Genomic DNA, 21,728 nt, shown 5'->3' with positions numbered 1-21,728 from the left:
GAATGTAAAGGACAAGTTGTTCTTTAGCAAGAGAAGCAGAATTATTTGAGGCTTCTAGCTGTGACAGAACTATAAAGGATTGCTGTTACACAGGATTCATTCACACAAGATGGTACTTCTCATTAGACAATTTGCATACTCTATTACTTTACCTCATATCTTAATGGTAATGCAATTTCAGTGTTTTTTCAACTGTAGGCTTACTCTTCCATCCTGTAACACTTCCAGACTTGACTTGATCCCCCGCTAAAATTCTGTGAATGCAAAATAATAGCATTAAAAATACTTTATCGATAGACAAAAAACCGAAAAGTACCTAATCCATGTTTTATGCGGAACTCGTGCCATTTTGAGCGCCACGAATACCGGAAATGAATTGATCCAACGCCTAGTGCTCTAATTGGTCAAAAAGTATTAGTAAGGCAAAAAATACTTAAAGATTATAAAAACTGTAAAATCGCCGTGACAAAAATGCCTTCTCCATAAAATGTACGTCCCTATGATTAACTCAATCTTCAACAATAAACGGAAGCCGAATGAAAAGCGATGACTTACATAATTTTTTTCCTACAGAATGGAAAATCACTTCACCCTTTCAAATCAACAGTTTAGCCCATCCCCCGCCCCAAATGACAAACAAACGCAAAATTTTTAGCCACGGTTATACAATTGTTTGATATCGTACATGTTCTTGCAATAATCACACCGTGTGAGCATTACTGAAGAATCGAAGCAATTGAAAAAGAAAGCTTATAACTATCCTTCCTTATCAACTTCGCCAATTTGTCACTTTATTTACGTCACAATTTGGGTATTGATAAAAAGGGAATAGTATCATTAATGAACCTAGACATTTATCTAAATGCAGAAGTACGGCAAAAAAAAATTTCAGATATTTAATGTTAGCATATGCAGCAACCATCCTACAGCTACTAGTTAGTTAAGCAGCAAAATTATGTATCAATCTTCCAGTTGTTTTTCTATCAAAGACTGGCTCATTTAATTAAGTTTTGCAAAATAATTATCTGGGGTTAGTTAAATAGTGTTCCAACAATGCGAAGAAATCTACTGGAACACATTTGAGCATCTACGTAGATGCTCATTTGTCATTTGTTTGGGAACAACTCTTATGACAAGATGAGAAAATGTTACCAGAAAATTCTATCACAATCACACAACTATGTTTGAAACCAAATACTTATCTAGTAACATGTGATGCATGTACCAGTAGAGAAAACCCTGCAACTAACGGTCCTGAATGGAAATATGGGAGTAGCTGTTTCCGATGTTCACCCCGTTTTCAGATTTACCTATGAGACATGAAACATGACCTGTTTCAATTGAAAATCAATTTACTATTATATGACTTGGCACTAGGAAAACCTATTTAATCATGTGCAGAGCATGGTATTTGATGTTTCAATTGGTTCGGCGTGGCAGGTCTGGTGGCTGAGTTACTTTCACGTGAGACTTTATATCTACGTTTTTACTTCAGTGTGTAAATTCTTGCGAGTATACATAAGCCAACAAGATATAGATTTAAGTGCATAAATGAACTTCAACAACTTTAATAATAATATTACCTGATATGACGACACGATCTCCTAACCTTTAACACACGCCGTCAGAGAGGGAAGTCGAATGGGAATACCATCGCCCCCTGGTGTAAGGCTGTTGCCAGCACCACCTAGTGTCGCAAATGGTAACGGAGAATTAAGGCATTTAGTGGACTGGTACCTTTCATTAGGTAGGTCGAATCTGAAGCTTATCCTAGCTCTCTAATATGTTCAACTAAAACGTTTAATCAACTCAAAGGATTTAAAATGTAATTTTTGTGATGTAAAGACTATCATCTAAAATCCGAGAATACATAGATAACATGAAGAAGAGTGAGTAATACTTACGTTTTCTTCATAAGTTCAGGTTCACAATATACTGTCTCTAACCGTTACGTATTTCTACTTTAAATCTTTATTGTCGTTTGTTTCTCAAACTTGTGATAAATAACGAGCTATCTGTCAATGGTAAACATGAAGAAAGGTCAGCTTAGAACAGGACATAGGAGGGTTTCCCAAAAGTCCGCAACGAACGCGACGAGTAATGTGGCCCATATCTGTACCCAATCTTGTTCTTTTGTTTTTTACATTTATATAAAAAACTATGAGTCCAATGCAAAAAAATAATTTGATATTCGTCCTTTTCGCCAAAATCTGAATTGGAATCACTTATTTTTAAATAAAACTAGAATTTTGCCAAAAATGAAAAGTGGGAAGGCTATATAGCCTTCTCATTTTTGTCAAAATCCGTAAAAAACGACATTCCTTGGAATTTAATAAAAAAAAACCACCCTTAATACTCAGAATAAAATGCTGATTCCGAAAATGCAAATCATTTTCTTGTTAGATCAGCTGTTTTTGAAATAATTGAAACCAAAGTATTGTTCGTACAACAATTTTGTTCATAGTTTTCTACCATTATGTCGAAAGTTATATTTGTCTTCGAAAGTCTATTTGACATACGATAGCGATTCAAGTCATTCAAATATGCGAGGGAAAATTAATTCATAGCTTTAAAAAGCACTTTTGCAAAAGTGAGGTAATGTTATATTATAACAAGAGAAACTTCCGGGCTCGACCGGGATTTGAACCCGGGACCTCTCGCACCCAAAGCGAGAATCATACCCCTAGACCATCGAGCCGATAATGTAATATTTTAAATCTTTTTATATAAGGTGGAAAATTATTCGTTAAGCCTACAATCTTTAGTTACCAATATTAAACTTTTCTACTCATGAACTGATATGTTTAGGAGCCCAACATGCTTCCCAAATCCCTTTCAGGAAACTGAAATTGTTAGGTTATTCATAACACTAAAATACCTTAAGGAAATACTGATTTAGTAGTCAGAATATGTGGACATCATACTGGGGAAGCATACTGAATGGAATTTTTGGAGTGCTCCACTAGATTTGTTGTGAGTACCCTGGTGTTCCAAAACATGACAAATGCCGGAGCATACTGAATAAAATAAATAACATTCTAAGAGCATTCTGAGAAATAAATTTTGCATTCATTAATCAATTCAAGTAGACACCATGCAGCTTGAAATGAAAAATTTTAATAATAGACTCCACAGAGAGCTAAAGTTTTGCGATCACTATGTTACTAACAGATAATCAACAAATTTGTGAATGCATGATAGATTACCTTTGACACAGTTGAACACATGAACATTGGCTAGGTTGCAAACAATTTTAAACTAAATAACACTTCAATGACAAAAAAATAACAGAATCAAAATTTTGGAAAATTGCATAGCAGAAAGTCAGTTTACCTTGTTGGAAGATTGTTTCTATGTTGTCTGAATTCCTGGTTTCTCCTGTTGCGGTCGTACAGGTTTTGCTGTAACAAATTTTTTTTCTTCCATGGCAGAAAGCAACTGACTAACAAACCAGCATCCACTCATTTTGAAACTGTAAGTATTTCTCTGTGACAAAGACATGCTATTTTAAACATTTTCTACTTGATCAATATTAGATTATGTACCTTCTTTAGTAGAATCTTTTACTGCTCCTATTCGCACAACTCTCGAAAAGTCCATTCGCAAATCAACCGTTTTCTTGGCATCCAGCTTTCAACTGCCATTATTCGTGAAAATTCAAATAAAATAATGGGTAGTTAGCAAACAAACTACGGCCTTAAAACAATTGTTGCTTGCCACGAGACGGGTGAAACCATACTTCTTGAAGAGAGTTCGCGGCCTCCATTAACAAGTTTCACATGCGCGCCATCTAGTGACGAAAAAACCATACGTTCAATTGAACGCCATCTCTGGGGCTTAATATGCGTAACTTAAGTTGTTTTGATGGCGTTACTACTACTGTTATACTTCATGTTACAGCCTTATAAAGTGTGTCTAAATCAGCCAAAACCACATAGGTTTATATTTACAGGCCTCGTAATACAAATATTTTATCTTCTTGACTTGTCTCGTGAATAAGAATTTTGTTTCCAATAGGTTTTATGACTTTCCATAGAGAGTCGGATTTAAGCTTTATGCGTTACAGCCCTGTCCAGCCAAGGATAATTATCATATTTAGTACAAACAAGTGCGACCAGCACATCAAAACTGTAATATACACGCTGACCGATGCCAATTGTGTTTACCTATACCGGGTCTCTTACCCAACCGTCAACGGCTTGGAAAGTAGCGCACGCTAAAACCTAATCCACACGCAAAAATAAAATAAAAACTAAATGTTTGTTCGTCAATATTTACTTGAAGGTATTGCTAGGTGACGGAGTGGGACAGAAGCCACCCCTTTCGCGCGACAGCTCACCCGTGATATTAAATAACGCAAACATATCAACTATTGTGGTATACGTCTAAGCCACGGTATGTACAGTACCTTCCCTTCCGTACGAAGGTTCCAGCTTAACGATAGAAGCTGGCAAACAGCGGTCGCATTTGTTTGCATTACTGTCATGCGATTGCTCTAAAAAAAATTCTTACGTAATCGTGCCAAGGTGACTTCAGATATGACCAAGGATATTTTTTTACATGGCGATAAATAATTTTTTATATTTGCCAACTAAGTGACCACTATTTATGAAGAGCAACAGCTTCGTTACCCTTGTGTCTATTTTGTCGTGTTGTTTTTTTTTCCATTAAAATTTCGCAAACGCCATTCCCACTACATTAGCATGTCATTCCTTTACCATTACTTATAAATGAGCTATTAAAATCTTTAAGGTAAATTTTTGGTTGAAACTTTACAGGGAAAGGATGACGAAAGTGAGAAGGTGACTTTGTTTGCATTGCACCTGTATGCAGACCTTTACGCCATACTTTTACTTCTACTATAAGTTCTTTATTCTAAGCTTGTTATGTCTTGTTGATACCTGAATTAGTGGTGGATTGCTTGCTATGTATATCTACACATACATTTGTCTCCGGATTTTTAATTTCTCGAATGCCGATGAATCGACGAGGCACATCCTAACGGCATCCAGCAATTGGTTCGATCATCGAACTTGCATCGGATTTCGGGTGCGCGTTACGCCATTCGCCCTGATAGCAGCAAAGAAAAAACAATAACACCGTTTGAAAGCAGGGGAGAGGACATTAAAAGGAAAAGTCACTCGGAATTTGTTGCGGAAATGCTATGAATTGTTCAGTCGTCTGAGGCCGCGGGAACGCTTTTTCAGAAGGCAATCGGGAAAATGCGAGAAAGTCCTTGATACGGTATCGTGTACGTTAATTAACTCGATGAAAAGAGGAAGAAGGATACTACGAATAGGCCGTCGTGTTGCAATTAGTCATCATTCGTGTTTTATACAACTGCGCATTTGTATGACGACATGCAAATCGGCGACAGAGATCAAGGATTTCGTCCAGCCCTCACGACTATCTTCATTTTTTTCTTTCTTGAACTATAAAACGAAGCTGTTTCTTTAACCATCCAAAAACACATTTTGTTGACACCTAACAAATGTCTCAAGCCAGGCCCAGAGATTACTATCGTGATTACACTTGGATTGTATAGCCACCGTGACACGTTAAACGCACGTTTCGCAATCCCGCTGAGCTTTTATGAAGCTGCATCTGAAAGCTTTTCCAATAGTATAGCCTCCTAATGAAGGAAATTTCACGAAAACGTATGCGCAAGGGGATGAATCTTGCATAGCGTTTAAAACTGCGCATATCTCGATATCTCGCGATGGCCAACTTTTACTTTAGGCGAATAAAAGAAGGCGACAGTCGTATGAAACGATGAAAACCTAAATAACACAACAAAAAAGAAAAGAGATACATTTAACATTTAAACAAAGACCGGAGATTCGGTCATTGGACGTGGGGACGGCCGAGTCATCGGGCGAATGCAAGTTAAGAGATTCGTGCAGGTCGTAAAGGTGAGAAAATAGCGAAAGTAACTCCGCCAGTGAAACGGTTTGAAAATGAAAGGCAAAAAAAAAAAAAGAAAAAATCGTGGGACAATCGGGTATATACCACCAAGAGCAAAGACGAGGTACATATGTGAGCGCGGATACAGTTGAACAGTAACAATTAACTAAACATAAAGGAAGGAAAAAAAAAAAAAGAGAAAATGCATAATAGGAGAAATGCCGCAATGACGAAGCATTGCAATCATTATACTCCGCACAACCGGATAGAATTATATGCCATGCCCTCCACTCCCTCGCTGTCGATGTCGCGTGAATACGGTACATATCGCTCCTGGCATCGCCATAAATAGTATACCAAGTACATAGAGACGATTCCGCTTTCACTCTCAAAATCAGCGCACCTATTTATCGGTGAATTATCGCTCCGATGGAATCTGTAATGCTGACGAGATAGTGAATTTAAAAAAAAAAAATGAAAGATTTTAATCGATTACATTGAGTTCTAATACTAGTCAATAAAATTGAGGAGAACAATCACAAACGTGCAATTCACCACGTTCTTTTTTTTAATGGATTTGGGCGAGTCCCGGCGAGTGGCACGTTAGTTTGGCTATTATTTTCCAAGGCACAGAAAGGAAAAGTTGGTACCAATCAACATTAATTATTGTTTTGATCAATAGTAGAATAATTACTTTCCCTTTTCATTTCAAGAACTATTTTCATTGAAATGTCCCTGTAATTGAAAACAAGTTGTCTCGTTAATGGGAAAGAGTTTTTAATAAACAAACGTGTGGGCGGACAACGGAAGTGTATAAGGCTCCTATAGTTGTTCGGCGGTATACTGGTAAACAAATCGTGAGCGTGAGCGACGTTCAGTGAAGTTCGTTATAAGCGAAAGTTGTCGGGTAGCCCAAACCGTGAAAAGATTTTGAACACACGTTTTTTTTCTTTTCTATACCAATGTCGTACTTCATCCATCAAGATTCGAACACGTAAGGACACATGTATCCCTACATCACGCAATCATTCGTTGTTCATTATAGACAGCCTTTACGATTATCCTACGAAGGCTTTAATATAGCTGGTCAGGGCGTAGCAATCAACTTTGATTATAATGCGCAATTGTGACTACCCTTGATGCATTGTAGCGCTCCGTTAAAAAAAAATAGAACCTTGTCGATTGATTTTAACAGGTCGCCACCGGTCCGCTTTAACTGCAACTACATTACAGCAACGCCTATTTCCTAAACAGAATGGTCAATCTATAATAAGCCACCTGATTTGAATTACGACTTAATATTATGCACGCGCAATCTCTCGTATTTGCATGATTCAGATATAGCTCGGCACATTGCATATCGGCTTTTGAATCAAACGATATTGCATCAGACTGCTAAAAAAAAATATGTTTGAAACAAAAACGCCGGTATCTTTAGATGTCTTGGAACGAGTGGTAGTGTCTCTGTATTGCGAAACGCATTGCAGACGGCATAACACGGGGATGGCTCACTTTCACTTTCAATTGCGGTGCCTTATTTATCGGACGATTATCATTGGCAGCGCATCAGTAGTAGCGGACGCGGTGGAAAAAAAAAAACGGGAGCGCGCGACGTTTTGTGCTCTTTTGAAATGAGGTTAGGGCGTTGGACGTTCCCAACGTGTTCTCCCTCCATACAATTGCAACCGTGCTTTTACCTGTTTATAGCTTTTGCTGCCGTCATGCGCCATTCGATTTACTATTGTATAATATTCCTTTTGCTACAGATGTTTTACCACTGCCTGTGTAACAACGGCCGTCTCGACCGTTTTCACTGCTGCCCTTGTTTCGCCATTCTCGGTGTAAGCCTCGTGGAATAAAGTATATGACACTAGAAGAAAAGATAAATAGCTTCACTTAAAAATGACACAATTCATTTGCGAAAAAACAAGAAAGGTCGACTGTCAATCGAATCCCAGGTTAAAAATAAATAGCGCATACAGTTCATTACAAGGTGTGTCCTATGTCCTTCTGTCTATTTATACGTACGCAAGAATATGATCATTTGTGTGAAAACGGACAGCTGTTTATTACCCTTCACATCGGTGTTCGCCAACCAGCCGTACTTTTCATTTCACTTTCTACTTTTTTTTTCCTCATTTTGACATCAAATAAAATAAATTCTTTCGCTCTGTTAACAAACTGCATGCGCCCGCCTGTTCCAGCTATTTTTCCCCGCGCTCAGACTCTCCGTCAGTGTCCATCTTTTACTCCGGAGTTCTTGCCAATATATCCATTTTCTCTTAACCGGGCAACTGGGTACAATCGAAATTTCTCTAATCTGAAAACCCAAGGATTTCAAATACCGTGCGTGTTTTTGCCCGTCTTCGTTCTCTGTACAGTGTACATTTATTTGTATGGATAGATACAAATAGGCGCTTGGTTCCGCTTGGACAGCCCCCCCCCCCCCCCCCCCAAAAAAAAAAAAGAGATGGATGAAACGCTTCATTTGAAATCACCAAACAATTGACAAACCTCAGATCCGCCATTGAAAAGACGAAGAAGAAGAAGAAAAAAAGGGCAGCAGTCAATCTTGCTTTGAAGTGGCGGCTCGTAAGAATGAGGCGATAAGAAAAAGAATGTAAATTTTTGTTTTGCTTGAAAAATGGAAATGGGGAACACACGTAAGAAATACGGAGCTGGTTGAATCGGATGGAAAAAAAAAGCGGAAAATGAAGCCAAGGGGGAAAAGAAATGCAAGTAGGAGGAGCTTGAGTTTCTTTTTTTTTCTCCCCCCTCTCTCTCTCTGCTTCCTAGCTCCGCGAGGCTCCGTTATAAAGCCAGGTCCTTTCTCCCGCAGTTGTCCCAGTTGGTTTCAGCTCATCCCCCGAGTCTTGAAGTTGTCTTGAGCAAACACATTTTTCGGGGAAAAAAAGGGGAAAAAAGAACCCAGTGATTGTTGGTACCGAACATTCCTCAGTCCATAACGAGGTAGTTGTCACTTGAACACCGTTAGAAAAATCGGGCCATTAAGACCACCAAAGTGAACATTTAAAACACGAAAGGTAAGTCAAGCTGTCCTTACATTATGTGGATAAGATACCATGAAAAAGAAACTCGGGTTACAATCATAGTTAAAGGGCTCCTCTTTAATTGACGTCCCTGCGTTAATGTTTCGTACATTGTGAAACCCTCTCTATCACGCCCAAAAATACAGAGATGTAGGCTACTTCATAAAGGTGAAGTATAATCGAGGTGAGTGACCGGCCCATTATTTCCAGCGTATTTTCTTGAGGCCATCAATCAAAAAAAAAAAGAATTTGTCGTGGTGCCGGAAAAAAGGCATGTGTGTAAGTAGCAACTTGTTCACCAACTAGTTGCTCGTATCATCACGGTTCCGCGTGAGAAAATAGCCGGCACCACACAGGGCCAGCTGAGGCCGGACGGAGACTGGCAAAAGACATAGTTACGTTGATTGCTGTTACTGTGGCTTTCCATCGGATTTTTTTTTTTTATTTCTAATTCTTCCCGTAATGTTCGAAAACAACAGAAACTAACCTCTCCGTATGAACCTATTGTAATAGAGACACGTCGCTAATTTCCTCAGTCAACAGTTGCGTAATGGGCCCAATTTAAGATCAAAAACAAAAGAAAAACAGGAAGACAAAATAAAAAAGAAGTGATTAGATGCGCCAATGATAGCCGCTAAAGGTTCGGGTTGGCCGGCCAGACGTTAGTCCAGCACGCGACGTTTGCTTCTGGGCAGCGGGACATTCGTATAAAGTCGGTCGTTGCCTCTTTTCTCAATTCCCCCCCCCCCCTTTTCCTTCTGCTTATTTTTTTTTTCGAGCTGTCGCGGGATAAAAAGGGCCGATACCTCCCCGAATATCGACTAACTCTCTCCACTCTCTCACGCGTCACCTGCTGACAGGCCAGCAATGTATCGCTTTACTGGTCAAGTGTCACGATTCCAATGTTCGTTAATCCGAAAAGACTAGCGGAAAATCGCAGGAATGTTGGGTCTCCGTTTAAAGACAAATTTTCAGATCGTCAATCAGGATTGACGAGAATAAATGACTCGCAGCGTGTCACGCTATTCTACAGTTACGAGCAAAAAAAAAATCATCGAGTTGAAAACCAAAAGTGAAATTTTTCTTGGGATAGATTATAGCAAAACAAAAGCAAATAGAGACGGAGAAAGACTATGTGCCCTCAGCTTAAGTAGGCAACCTATTTGATGAAAAATCATCGTCGTTTGATTCATTTGTTTTCCCTTTTTCGTGAGAAACGAGTTCTTGTTAAGGGATGTCACTAGTCCCCTTATATCGTTCGCACTGTCCGATTTGCGTTCGATTCTTTCGTCGTTGAATTCTAAATAAGCTTTCTTTCTCTTTCTGCCCTCAAGTCATATCATAATGTCTCGCTACGTTCCGATCGGCATGCCAGCACTCTCTCTAAATACATGCACGTAATTCTCTTTCTGTGAGCCCAAAGTGTTTAGAGAGTTCACCGTCCTTGTTTGTTTCGAAAAAAAGGCCGTTACGGGCTTTTCATTTTCTTAATTCGTGGAATTCAAATAAAAATCGAGAGGGAAAAAAGTAACAGTGCGATCTGAATGTTCCCATCACAGATAAACAAAAAGAAAAAAAGACTTACATGCGGGAGGTAAAAAAAACTTCGCCGGATGGGAGGCGTGCGGGAATCGGCTTCTTATAGCTGAAAAAAATCACGAAAATCAACCGGTCTGGTGGTTTGCTACATCTCCCACCGTCTGTTCGTACTGTACTGTCACTTTTATTTTTATTACGTAATAGCAGACAAAGTGTTGTTTGTTTGTTTTTTTTTTGGCCAGACAGCATTGTCGTTCTGTTTTGATTCTCGTGAGACAAAATCGCGTTATTTCAAAATTAAATAATTTTTTTTTCTATTCAATTTCCTAACATTTATTTCCCTTCAGATGGGAATCATAAAGAAAGTAGCTAATCTGCTGAATTGCGTTTGGTGAAAAAAAATTTTTTTCAGGAAGCCATTAAATGCTAAAACACCGAGATCTTGCCGTTGCTATTGTTAAAGATTGTAATTTAAAAACAAACCCGGAAAACATATGTGAGAAAAAAAAAAAAAAGAACTGGGATAGAACCTTATCGCAATCAGCGTTCAGATTGTGATGGATCTTGAAACGTAATAAAGAAAACACAAAAATAAAGAAAAACCTGACGAAAAACTTGAGGTGACAATTCACCTGATGACCGATGTATTGACAAGAAGAAAGGTTCTGCGACAAAAAGGAAGAGAACGGGAAAAACGAGAACCGGTGGTATCACCAATGGACGTCCATCATTTCTCTGCCTGCTTTTCCTTCATTCTTCCACGGTTTTTATGATGATATCGGACAAAAAGGAGAAGAGGGAAAGGACCTAGATGGACCATGTTTTTCTTATACCCGAACGCTTTTGTGTTGGCTACTGCTTCTCCCCACCATGTCTTTTTTTTTTCCTCCCTTTGGTTTGAGGAAACCGGGTATGTAGGTCATTCAACACGATGGCCCGTGCCACATTCAGCCGGTGGGCCCGTGAGCAAACTGCCGGTACAATGCCAGTCCTCTTTCAACGCAGAGAGACGAAGAGGTCTACTTTTTCGCCTTGACCCTCGCTTCTTTCTTTTCTTTCGATAACACCAACACCCCTTAAATTAACACATTTTTGGTGGTTAAGAATTTGAATATCAGTTTTGCCGAAGGGTTAACTTTTTTCCAAACAAATGCCCAGCGCTGCGAGCCACCGATACTAGCTAAGATCTCATTACACTTGGCTTTTTTTTTACGCTAACTTTCTAGGTCGAATGTCTTATGCTGGATATTCCAGCACAGACAGGATGCACTGATGAATATTTATGGGATGAAATACCTTTCACCCCTTTAGTTTCTTCTTATGTTTTCTTTGCCTTTCTTTCTCCAATAGCGCCGGAAAGCAAACTACTTTTGCCACACATGTACCACAGCTTCAAATCGGGCAGCTTTCAACCGGCTCTCAAAATGTTACTGCTCCACACTGACAGCGACAAAAGAAAAAAGCACAAAAACTAGAAAGAGAAAAGTTCAAGACGGATTGATTTAAAGCGCTTGTCTGCCATTGGCTTTTCCGTGACCGATGAATAACTGAGTGTAGAAAAAAAAAAAGAAGAAAGAGAAAATAGTTCAGGTGGTAAAAGAAAAAAATAAATAAAATACTGCACAACAATCGAAAGCTCACGTAGCTATTCCGGTTGGACTCGTAAGCCAAACATCTTCATCCACCTCCTTTTACCTGAAGGCTATATACGGTATTGCGATGGTTTTTGAAGGGTGAGCTCTACCTGGTGTTAGCTTACACCAGATAATTTCACAGCCAAAGGATATTTAAGAAATGTAGAAAGGGAGAATGGAGAAAGTGGATTCCAATGAAAGGTCCAAACCTTTTGTTTTTTTTTTCTCTGAAGAATGTAAGCATTTTCTCCTGCCACTTATTCGTCGATAAAAATAACAAGATATTGAATGTCTACATGCAAAGCGAGAAGTCCTGCGGCCATTCGTTGATGTTGACCATCGCAATCATTTGTTATACGCTTAAGGAATCTTTGGCATCCTTTAATGGCAGTAAAAAGGGATAACTGATGATTGTAAGAGACTCGTTTTCATTCTCTCTCTAATCGAAAACAGCGGCAGAAAAATTGATGAACCAACTACGGCAAAGCGTTGTCCATTTGCTTAAAGTACCTGAAACGAGTTCGTCGTCACCGAGCGAACCAAATTCTGAGTACAACTAAACATGGGATGTTACAAATAAGGTGGAAGGCAATTTCTTCTTTCGAATTAATGATATCCGGCGATCATTAATAATAATTACCACTGCGGCCGTGTATAGATTACACACACTGGTATCATTGGACTGAACGGGACAACATATGCGCCATCCGCGTGTCTTTGTTGCCTTTTATTTTTTTATCCTCGTCGTATATTGCGGTCAAGTTCGTTATCACTTTGTCAAACGCCTGCTATGGAATTGAATGACCACTGCAGCACAGTTCCGGCTGTTGCTGGACGTTGTACGAAAACAAAAAGAATGTCCACTCTCGCTCTTTTTTTTTTCTCAGTCCCCCCCCCCCCTCTCTATTTTTGGTATTTTCTTTAACGTGCGTGATCGTGTATAACAGCTGATATTGTACGATGAGGATACTTCTGTGAGGGCACTGACCACACTCTCTGGTCCCGACCGAAAGGGAAATGACCAGTTCTCTCAGAGCGCTGGCAGCAAATGAATCATGGCAATGGCAACTGTAAAATAATTCTCACTCTGCTGTTGGGAGATAACGGCATTTTTTTTTTAACGACAACTTTAGCAATTAAACTTCGTATAGCACTTTGATTTTAGTAGAATTCTTTGGATCGAGTTTTATCGAGTTCCTGCAACCAATCTCCTCCCACTAACTATAGACGATTTTAGCCATTCATTAACAGCGGCCCAAGCTCTACAGCACAAACAATAGAATATTTACAACAAAAAAAAAAAGAATTACAATTGGGAAGTATGAAACATAAAGGAATCGATCATGCACAGCGGTGTGAAGAACTTTCGCCATTTTTCTGTAACACGTCCCCTTTTTTTTTCTCAAAGCTTCCGCTATTGTCTGACACGGTCAATTGACTTTTCAAGCGGCTCGCTTTCCCCTCTGTAAAATAAATAAACAACAGCCGCCGTGCTGTTAATAGCCGTTCAAAGTACGCGCACCCAAAAGGAACCCCGTGATGGATCGTATCTTATACGACGACAGTTGCGGTTTTAATGGGAAAGAATCGTCTTCCCTGCGCCTCAAACTGACTGCAGTGCTCGTACATGATACATGCGAATTATTTCAGGCCGTGGTTGAATGTAACGAGCCGGAAATCTACAGTCCTTTTCTTGCGCTGTCCGTTAGAAACAGTGAACTCTCAACACTCACTTCACTCTTTAATGTTGGTGAAAGTGTCAGGGTTATAATCGAAGTAACAGTGTGCCATCACCACAAACTGTTTTCTTTTATAATGTGGAAAACGTTTAAAATCCTTTTCTTGATTTTTTAAAATTCCGTTCCCGCAGTTGCAAATAATTGGGCGGACCGACGGCGGCCATTCCTCGGTGTAGTCGAACAGTTCTCACAATCGCAATCAGGTAAGAATAAAAATGTGCAAAACGCTATATAACGCTACTCTCACTTATAAACAGCGGGTAGAAAACAGTTATTCCGCGTGCGGAACCTGTAAAAGGGGACGCCCGAACGTCGCAAATATTTCTTGAACTCTCACAAAAATTTTTGTCTTGAAAATTTTTGAAATTGTTACTTCTCTAGAAACAAGAGACAGCAGCGAACACCCATTTGAAATTCCGGACGTCGCGTAGTACGAAAAAAAGCGCAGAGAAGCGAGAGAAAGAGAGCGCGCAATGAGGCTCTTTTGGCAGATCATCGTCCTGTCAGCTGTTCTTCTCGAGGCCGGTAAGTTGATATCGACATCTTCTTTGTATATTGCTAAACACGTGCATTATTGCGATTCATTATTCAACGTTTTCCCGGACGATTTCTAAATGAACGAGTGGGGGGGAGGTAGTCGGTTCGGTTTCACGTCGTGACCAAGTGGAAAAATTTTCCTTTTAAAAAAAAAAAATAACGTTTGACTTGCTATGAATGGGATGACGCCGCTCGATTTTCTGAGAATTATTTAGAAAAGAAAAAAAAAAAGTGAGTGAAAAATCAACACGGTCTACCAATCCTCCTACATGGGTGTGTCTTGCGTTTGCCGTTCAAAACTTTCTCCTATTTTTCATAAGACGGTTATACACGTAGTCGTTAAAAAATGGGCCTCTACAAAGGGTTCTCATCACTTTCGCGTCGGCCGTGCACGACGTGCGTTTTGTTTCCTCGTTCTGATTGAGAAAATCTAATGATTGCAAAATGGGAGGTGGGTAGATGTGTAGTAGTAAAGCTACAACACCTTAGACAAGCTGCTCCGTTCAATAAAAGAAAATGAAAGAGAAGTGAAAGTGACTTGACAATTCGAATTTGTTTGCGGGCCGGATCGCAAGTGCGAATCAACACGCGAGTACTACTGCCACTATACGATGTACCCGCAAAGAACAACAATCACGACTTTTAGGGACTTACAAAGTACACACACGGAGTCAACTGCGTCGATGCAAATCGTGACTCGGCCATTCAAATGACGATGGTAGTAGACTATATCAAGAAAAAGGGAGTCAGCCATTCTTCATCAAACAATAGGTACACATAAAAAGGTACACATCTTCCGGCCTGACGAGATGGTAATCTCGTAGATAAAAGAAAGGGAATGTTTTTTCTTTCTATTATATCTTTTAAAAGAAGCAGGAATAAAAAAAAAAAAGGGAAAGAAAGGCTGTTGTCGTAATGTGGGCTTTCCCGCATTATCGACCGCGACTGTTTTAGAGTTCGTGACACGACCTTATGACTTGTATGCGTCTTGAACTATACGTACATGTTAAACGGTTTCCAAGCCAGACTTTCGCTGAGATTCTCTTCGTTGTTTGGCCACGCAGAAGAACTGTGAGGCTGCAATCAGTTGGCACCGAATCACGAGAGTTTCCGCTTTCTTGTGCCAGGCACGAAAGTGAAGTGAACGAAATGGCTGATTCCAAAGTTAACAATTCGATTAGAAATCGCACACGAGAAAGTCAACAACAAACCAATTTAGCAACTGTCAAGCACAGGTAAAAAGGGTCAAATGATTTGCGAGTAGTTTCTATGACATCTAGCGGTTGCAATGACATCGACCCCCATCCGCGGTGAGTTTCATCGGCGAGAGACATGAACATCCGAATGGCCCACACACGAGACAGAATTCCAATAATGTCAATTCCTTTTACGGACGAGACATGTTTGCCGACTGATTTTCCATAGAGATACGACTTTTCTTTTCACGTATTCACTTTCTCCGTTTTCTCTAAACGTACGGCAGAAGTCTGCCCGTATGCCGTATTCCAAAAGCCGCACATAAAAACGCACAATGTCGTGTCTTCTCGTATTATTTACGACACACATATACCCTACTATAGAGACTCTTCCATGTAGAAATTACGGTTTAAATCCTTTGCTTTTGTCTTTTCAAAAAAAAAAAAAAAAATATCCATCCGAAAGTCCATGAAAGATAATAACAGTTTTCCATCGAATCTTGAAGGGGGCCCCTGCGAGAAAATTATTCGTGTATGTGTGTAGTAGCGTTTTCTCTTCTGTTCCAGCAATTTCGAATGGACGGGATGCTTTAGCTGCTGGACGCGGGGGGGGAAATGGTAGTATAACTTTCTCCTGATGTTGTGGAAAGGGGGGGTCAACCGACACACCTATTACTTCGTGACCTGGAGCAGCACAATGGTAGTCTCCCGTGTCGTTTTCCTTCCCTGTTGTGTTGCGTCATCATCATCAAAAGCGGGACAATAGCGAGCGTGGGGAGTTAGCAACCAAAATACATGCATTCATGTAACACATGACTCGACAAATCGTCAAGTCATGCAAAACAGCAAAGAAGAAGGGCTCTTTTGTCCAGTACATTATTTTGGCTTTAACAGAGAGGATCTAATGGAAATCAAAATATTTTCAACGCAGGTAAAGAACGCGCCTTGGCCGCTTCCAATGCGGCTGTCAACGACAATGGCACGCCGGGCCGTCAAGCGTCGCTCTCGGCCACCACCACCAAAACAGTCTACGGTTTCTTGGACTTTACGACTATCGTCAGCGACACGATGATGATTTTCAAGCCAAGTAAAGCTGCAGGTACATAAGTCGTCGTCTTCTTCATTTACAACACGCCATATTAACTCGATGATGAACGGACATGTCAACAGGTAACAAGGCGAGGAACGCTTTTGGATCTCACCGAACGGCGTCCGTCCTGTTAAACAAGTCGAACAAACCAGCTGCCATTGGCAATCGAGCGAAACTCGAGGCCAGTCAGCCAGTTCTGGAATCGTCGGCAACTGTCCAGCTGACGGAAGAAACGCGGCCGGATCAACCGCACGCCAGGAGCGGATCGGTTCAAGGTGGTGGACGGTTTAAGCCGAGCAGACCACGTACGTCTACTCCATCGGAAGTGCACATCGAAGGCAGTCTGATCAACTTCGAAGAAGCCAGCACCCAAGCGACGCCTCGCAGCAAGACGTCGTTGACGGAACGTTTGAAAATTCCGCGTCGGCAGACGACTGTGGAAGCCAAAGCACCCGACTCCGTTGTGCCATTGTATTCCGTTATCAAAAGCCACGTCGATGTCAGTTCCAGAGTCGACATCCACATCGGCGGATTGCCCAAGGTAAAATTCATTTCGCCAATCCGATTAGATAGGGAAAGTTGTTGGAAATTTAAAGTACACGTACTGCATTTGATTGGCCTGTAATAATTGAAGCACACGCACACCCTGAAGCCGTTTGGCTTCTATTTCCGTTTCTAGGACTCTGCGAAAGCGTGTTAGTTTGAACGCATAACCTCGATTTAATTAAGAACTGGTCATATAGCACGTTTGTTTGGAAATTCCCCAAAGTTAGGTGACACCATTTCAGTTCACGTTAGACAAATGGGGCCCCCCAAAAAACAAGTACACGAGAGGCGATCCAGTTTAAAAATAATTATTCCATGGAAACTGGAACGAAATTATCAATTGTTTTTTTTTTTTTTTCTTACCTGACCGGTTGCCTCGTTGAGTTTTATGAGGAATTCCATGTAATTATGTCGTCTTTTTATTGAATGACAGAGGCCGGTAGAGCTTTAATCGCGCGTAGCATCGGATGATAGGCCCATAGCAAGTCGTTGATAACTTGCTGCATGAAATAAAAATAGAAATAAAAGGGAAAAAGGGAAAAGAAAGGCGGACATGATTTACAATTATTCTGTTTCTCTTTTCATCCTCTACGGCTGTTTTTTTATTTTCCCCATTTTTACGGTAGGGAAACCGCAGTAGAGGCGTTTGCGGATGTCTCGTCATTTCCATACGGATAGTACAATAGGAATTTTCCTTTCCCTTTCCGATTCCTCTAGCCAAAAAAAAATTAAAAAAGAAAAAAAACCTTGGCCCTTTTGATTGTTCCTGGGGTCGGTTTTTGACGTTGCGTGAGCAATCCGAGTATGACTTTCTACCGGAATACTTTGACCTTCCCTGGTCTTTCTTGCAGAAGAATTGTTCGGGCAGACTGGTTCGCTAGAGTCATCCGGCTTGATGAGTAAGGGAGTTTACTCGATCTCCAAAATCTTTAGAAACCTAAAATATAAACGAATTAGAGCGTGACTTTCATATTTTTTTTTTGTTTACCTTATGCCTCTTTCTTTCTGGCTTTCATGCGGATGTCATCAAGTCGTGAGCTTCTCTCTTGACGACGTAATCACACACTCGTTTTTCATGAAAGAGAGATAGACTGACAGACAGACTTCTTTTCTTTTCTCACGTCTCAATTTTTGTTTTTGTCGGCCCAACAGGTGAGTGGATCTTCGGTCGGGAGCAGATTCTTACCCAAACAGGTAGAAGTCAGGATGGAGATGAACATGTCGCCGCCGGCTAAGCGATCTTCTTCAGTAGCTAGCGTATTGCCACCCGGCCAGAGTTTGGTTTCGAAAACGGTCGGCACGCGCATCCAGAACGGCCTTACCACCATTCACGAAACGTCCGTCATCGGGACGACTATTGACGGCCAGTACGCGCATTTCGTTCAGAGCACATCGACCGTGTTCCAAGAAACGGCGGCCACCGCTAGCGCCTTCGCTCCCGGCCGCTCGGGTAGCGTGGAAGTTGTCACCGATAACGTGGTGACAGTATCTGTTGCTAAACCGAAGAACAACAAACACGCCAGCAGTGGGAACAGCCAATCTAAGCCTTCGACAGATGCCGACGATTTGGCCCATTTCGCATCGCTTCCATCGCTCGAATCGCTCTTTAAATCTGTCAGCACTCCTGCCCCGACAAAGGTGGAGGAAGAGCTCTCCAAAGAGGAGGAAGCAGAGGAAGCCAAAAAGAAGACCCCGGAGGTAATTGTTCAAGAAGATTCAGCATCGGTTGTTATCCATAAATCGTCCCCACCATCGGTGCCCAAACCATCCACGTCGCCGAGCGGGAATTTAGAAAGACGGGCGGGATTGGCGTCTTCTTCGAGGGTTCGCGACACTACCCCACGTCCGCAACGTCCGGATGAGCAGCGCTGGCGCTACAGTCCCACACCTAAACCTAAAGTGAGCATCCAGAGGACGTCGAATGCATCCGGATCTCGCTTCCGAGAACGCGTGACCAATCAGAACAATCAGCCGTCACGAGATAGCGAATTTGAAGATCATTCCGGTTCGAACAATAATTACCAAGAGCCGGAATCACCCGATCCGACGGAAGTGATCACCCTGCGCGTTCAGAGCGTGACCCCGGAAGGCTACAGCAATATCTATTACGAGATTGCCACTGTTAAATCGCCTTACATCATGCGACTCGGGGCCGTCCGCAATACACGCTACGTGACGCTGACTCGCAGCTACACTCGACTCATTACACCGACACCACCTCCAGCCGTCCTTGCTACAGTCGATGATTCCGATTACAGTTTGCCTGATTACGAGCCGGAGGCGTTGCTGGAACCGAGCCAACCCTTGCCGGACCCTGAAAATATTTTAGGTACGACCACTCCGTACGAACAAATCTTGAAAGAGTCGAGCGACACGGCCACTTTGCCGGCCATTATCGTCGCCGCCACCGAAGTCGCCGACGAGTACACGTTGCGCACCGTGACGGAAACTTTCAGCACGACGGAACTGACGATGAAAACCTCCATTTTGCCTTACTTGAGAGCCGGAACGACGTCGCACATGACGTTGACTCAATCCTATTACATCACGAGAGTTGTGGTGGCCGTCAAGACGGTCCCGCCCGAAGATTTGTACCAATTCATTCCCAGCAAGACGCTGACGGACATCAGCACCAACTTGCAAGAGGCCGGCTCCGAGCACAACGTCCGACTCCTGCCGGGCGAACTTGAATTCAGCGAAAACGACGAGTATTCCGACCAGGATGACGACGGCCCTAGGAACGAGAAGCGCGTACCGCCACCGCAAGGCTATTCATCCGATACGGATCTATCCAGCATTGGACAGGAATTTGATCTGTCTTCCGTAGACAGGCCTTCACCTCAAGTCGATTTGGAACCAAGTTTGGTCGATACGGCGGCTGAATTCACCACTAGACTTAGCACTCCACCTCTGCCGAATAGCTTCCAGCAGCTGGAGCCTTCCATCAATGGCAACGTGCCGCAGCAATTGCCGTCCGGACAAGAGACGCCCGTACTATCTCCCGAGCAATTGCAACAATTAGCTTTGTTCCGCTACATGAATCCGTACGCAGCTGCTGGTCTGCCGTTCGGCTATCCAGGACTACCGGGTTACGGGGCGGGCAACGTTGGCGCAGGAACTCAAGTGATAACCACAAGTAAGCCAGTGGTCAAAACGTTGGACGTCATCCGGACGGAGACGGTGCCCATCTGGGACGGCGTCAAGACGATCTACAGCACCATCACGAGAACCAAAGGCACGACGGTCGTGACGGAAACGGAATACGGGACGGCGACCATCGCTGCGCCCGTCAATCCACTTTTCCCCGGGCAGCAGTTCACAGTGGTGAGCAGTCCCGTCGTGACGGAAGTGACGACGACCAGCACGGAATTGCGCATCTACCGCATCATCTTCCGAGCGCAGACGACCTACACCACCGTCACGTCCACCACCGTTTTCCCGACGATGGTCACCACTTATGTCTCCAGTACCGTGCCCATCCAGCCGACCGCTTTCCCCGGCGGATTGTTTCCCGGATCCTATCCGTTCGCCGCATTCGGTTAAAAACAGAAAAAAAGAAGAGGAAATATGATTTACTGATATAAACTTTAATTGTGCGTTGTCTTTGCATATTTCAATTTAAAGGCAAGCATAACTTTCTCTCTCTCTTTAGTGTGTGTGTGTGTATTTGTCTTTTCTCTCTTTTTTTTTTACCAGCCATCGTCCACCTAAATGAATTTTGATATAACTCTGGCCCAAATCTTTTTTTTTACTACGTGAACATTTTGTGTTGTATATATTTTAATGTGCCGTCTGTGTTGTGTTTCTTATCAAAAAAAAGAAAAATTTTACCCCATGTTTCCCAGATAGACACGCCTTTACTCCTCCTTCTCCTCACCACCAAGTATGACAAAATTATCATTCCAGACTCATCATTATCTCTTCCCTGTCTCTCCTTCTCTACCAACGTCGTCGTTAATTTCCCACTTTCTCTTCGACTTTTTTCTATTTAACTTTTTTTTTGTTCTCGGAAAGACAGGGGATTGAGTTTGATGGCAAAAAGAAAAAGAGTGGGAGGAAACGCAGCTGACAACGGCTGGATCTTTCAATCTGTTGGCAATCATTTTTCCACCTTTTTTTCTCTCATTCCCAACTCTAAAAATACAGTATTTTCAAAAGAAACAGCGCGCTGGTCGCCCGCGCCGCCATTTTAAACTGACCGAAACGTCGGCAAAAAAAAAAAAAAGAAATATAAAACTGTTACTAGGTAGTTGACCACTTAGATGAGCTTTAAAAAAAAATAAGAATGGAAAATTATTTCTTAGCATAACTGATACGAACAAACTTTCTATTTCCTATTCTCATTCTCCCTCCCCTTTTCCCCATCTGTTTTCTTATCTCAAAACATTCGATTCGCCCCATTTCTCTGGATGCAGAGATGACATAATACAACGAAAAAATCGGTTATTCATTGCCAGTTTGTTTTAACAGAAACGGGTAAAACAAAAGCACAT

General features: G+C 41.7%; 1 protein-coding gene, 3 long non-coding RNA genes and 1 other non-coding gene across 6 annotated transcripts; 1 reads left to right on the top strand and 4 right to left on the bottom strand.

Moving 5' to 3' along the window:
• Nucleotides 1–154: 154 nt before the first annotated feature.
• Nucleotides 155–1,314, bottom strand: LOC130703781 (uncharacterized). Its single transcript, XR_009004814.1, has 3 exons — nt 1,226–1,314; nt 317–396; nt 155–254 (listed from the first exon to the last, which is right to left on the bottom strand). It is a non-coding gene; the product is annotated as an uncharacterized LOC130703781 (long non-coding RNA).
• Nucleotides 1,315–2,626: 1,312 nt separating this feature from the next.
• Trnap-ugg (transfer RNA proline (anticodon UGG)) lies at nt 2,627–2,698 on the bottom strand. The gene has a single exon. It is a non-coding gene; the product is annotated as a tRNA-Pro (tRNA).
• A 403-nt stretch (nt 2,699–3,101) lies between these two features.
• LOC130703778 (uncharacterized) lies at nt 3,102–3,713 on the bottom strand. The gene is made up of 3 exons (XR_009004810.1): nt 3,546–3,713; nt 3,334–3,486; nt 3,102–3,268 (listed from the first exon to the last, which is right to left on the bottom strand). It is a non-coding gene; the product is annotated as an uncharacterized LOC130703778 (long non-coding RNA).
• Nucleotides 3,714–8,741: 5,028 nt separating this feature from the next.
• Nucleotides 8,742–21,681, top strand: LOC130703734 (uncharacterized). Its single transcript, XM_057525177.2, has 6 exons — nt 8,742–8,948; nt 13,998–14,069; nt 14,248–14,391; nt 16,531–16,698; nt 16,770–17,230; nt 18,388–21,681. Exons 3-6 carry the CDS (start codon nt 14,340–14,342, stop codon nt 20,776–20,778), a joined length of 3,072 nt encoding a protein of 1,023 aa, XP_057381160.1. The 5' UTR covers nt 8,742–8,948; nt 13,998–14,069; nt 14,248–14,339; the 3' UTR covers nt 20,779–21,681.
• Nucleotides 17,642–18,397, bottom strand: LOC130703780 (uncharacterized). Of its 2 annotated transcripts, XR_009004812.2 has the most exons (3): nt 18,224–18,397; nt 17,798–18,172; nt 17,642–17,735 (listed from the first exon to the last, which is right to left on the bottom strand). It is a non-coding gene; the product is annotated as an uncharacterized LOC130703780 (long non-coding RNA). The 2 variants fall into 2 exon arrangements; XR_009004813.2 differs by having other exon boundaries at nt 17,642–18,172.
• Nucleotides 21,682–21,728: the final 47 nt, after the last annotated feature.

The sequence above is a fragment of the Daphnia carinata genome, chromosome 8 (assembly GCF_022539665.2).
Source record: "Daphnia carinata strain CSIRO-1 chromosome 8, CSIRO_AGI_Dcar_HiC_V3, whole genome shotgun sequence".
NCBI classification, from domain to species: Eukaryota; Metazoa; Arthropoda; class Branchiopoda; order Diplostraca; family Daphniidae; genus Daphnia; species Daphnia carinata.
This window is presented reverse-complemented; position numbering and strand designations above follow the sequence as displayed.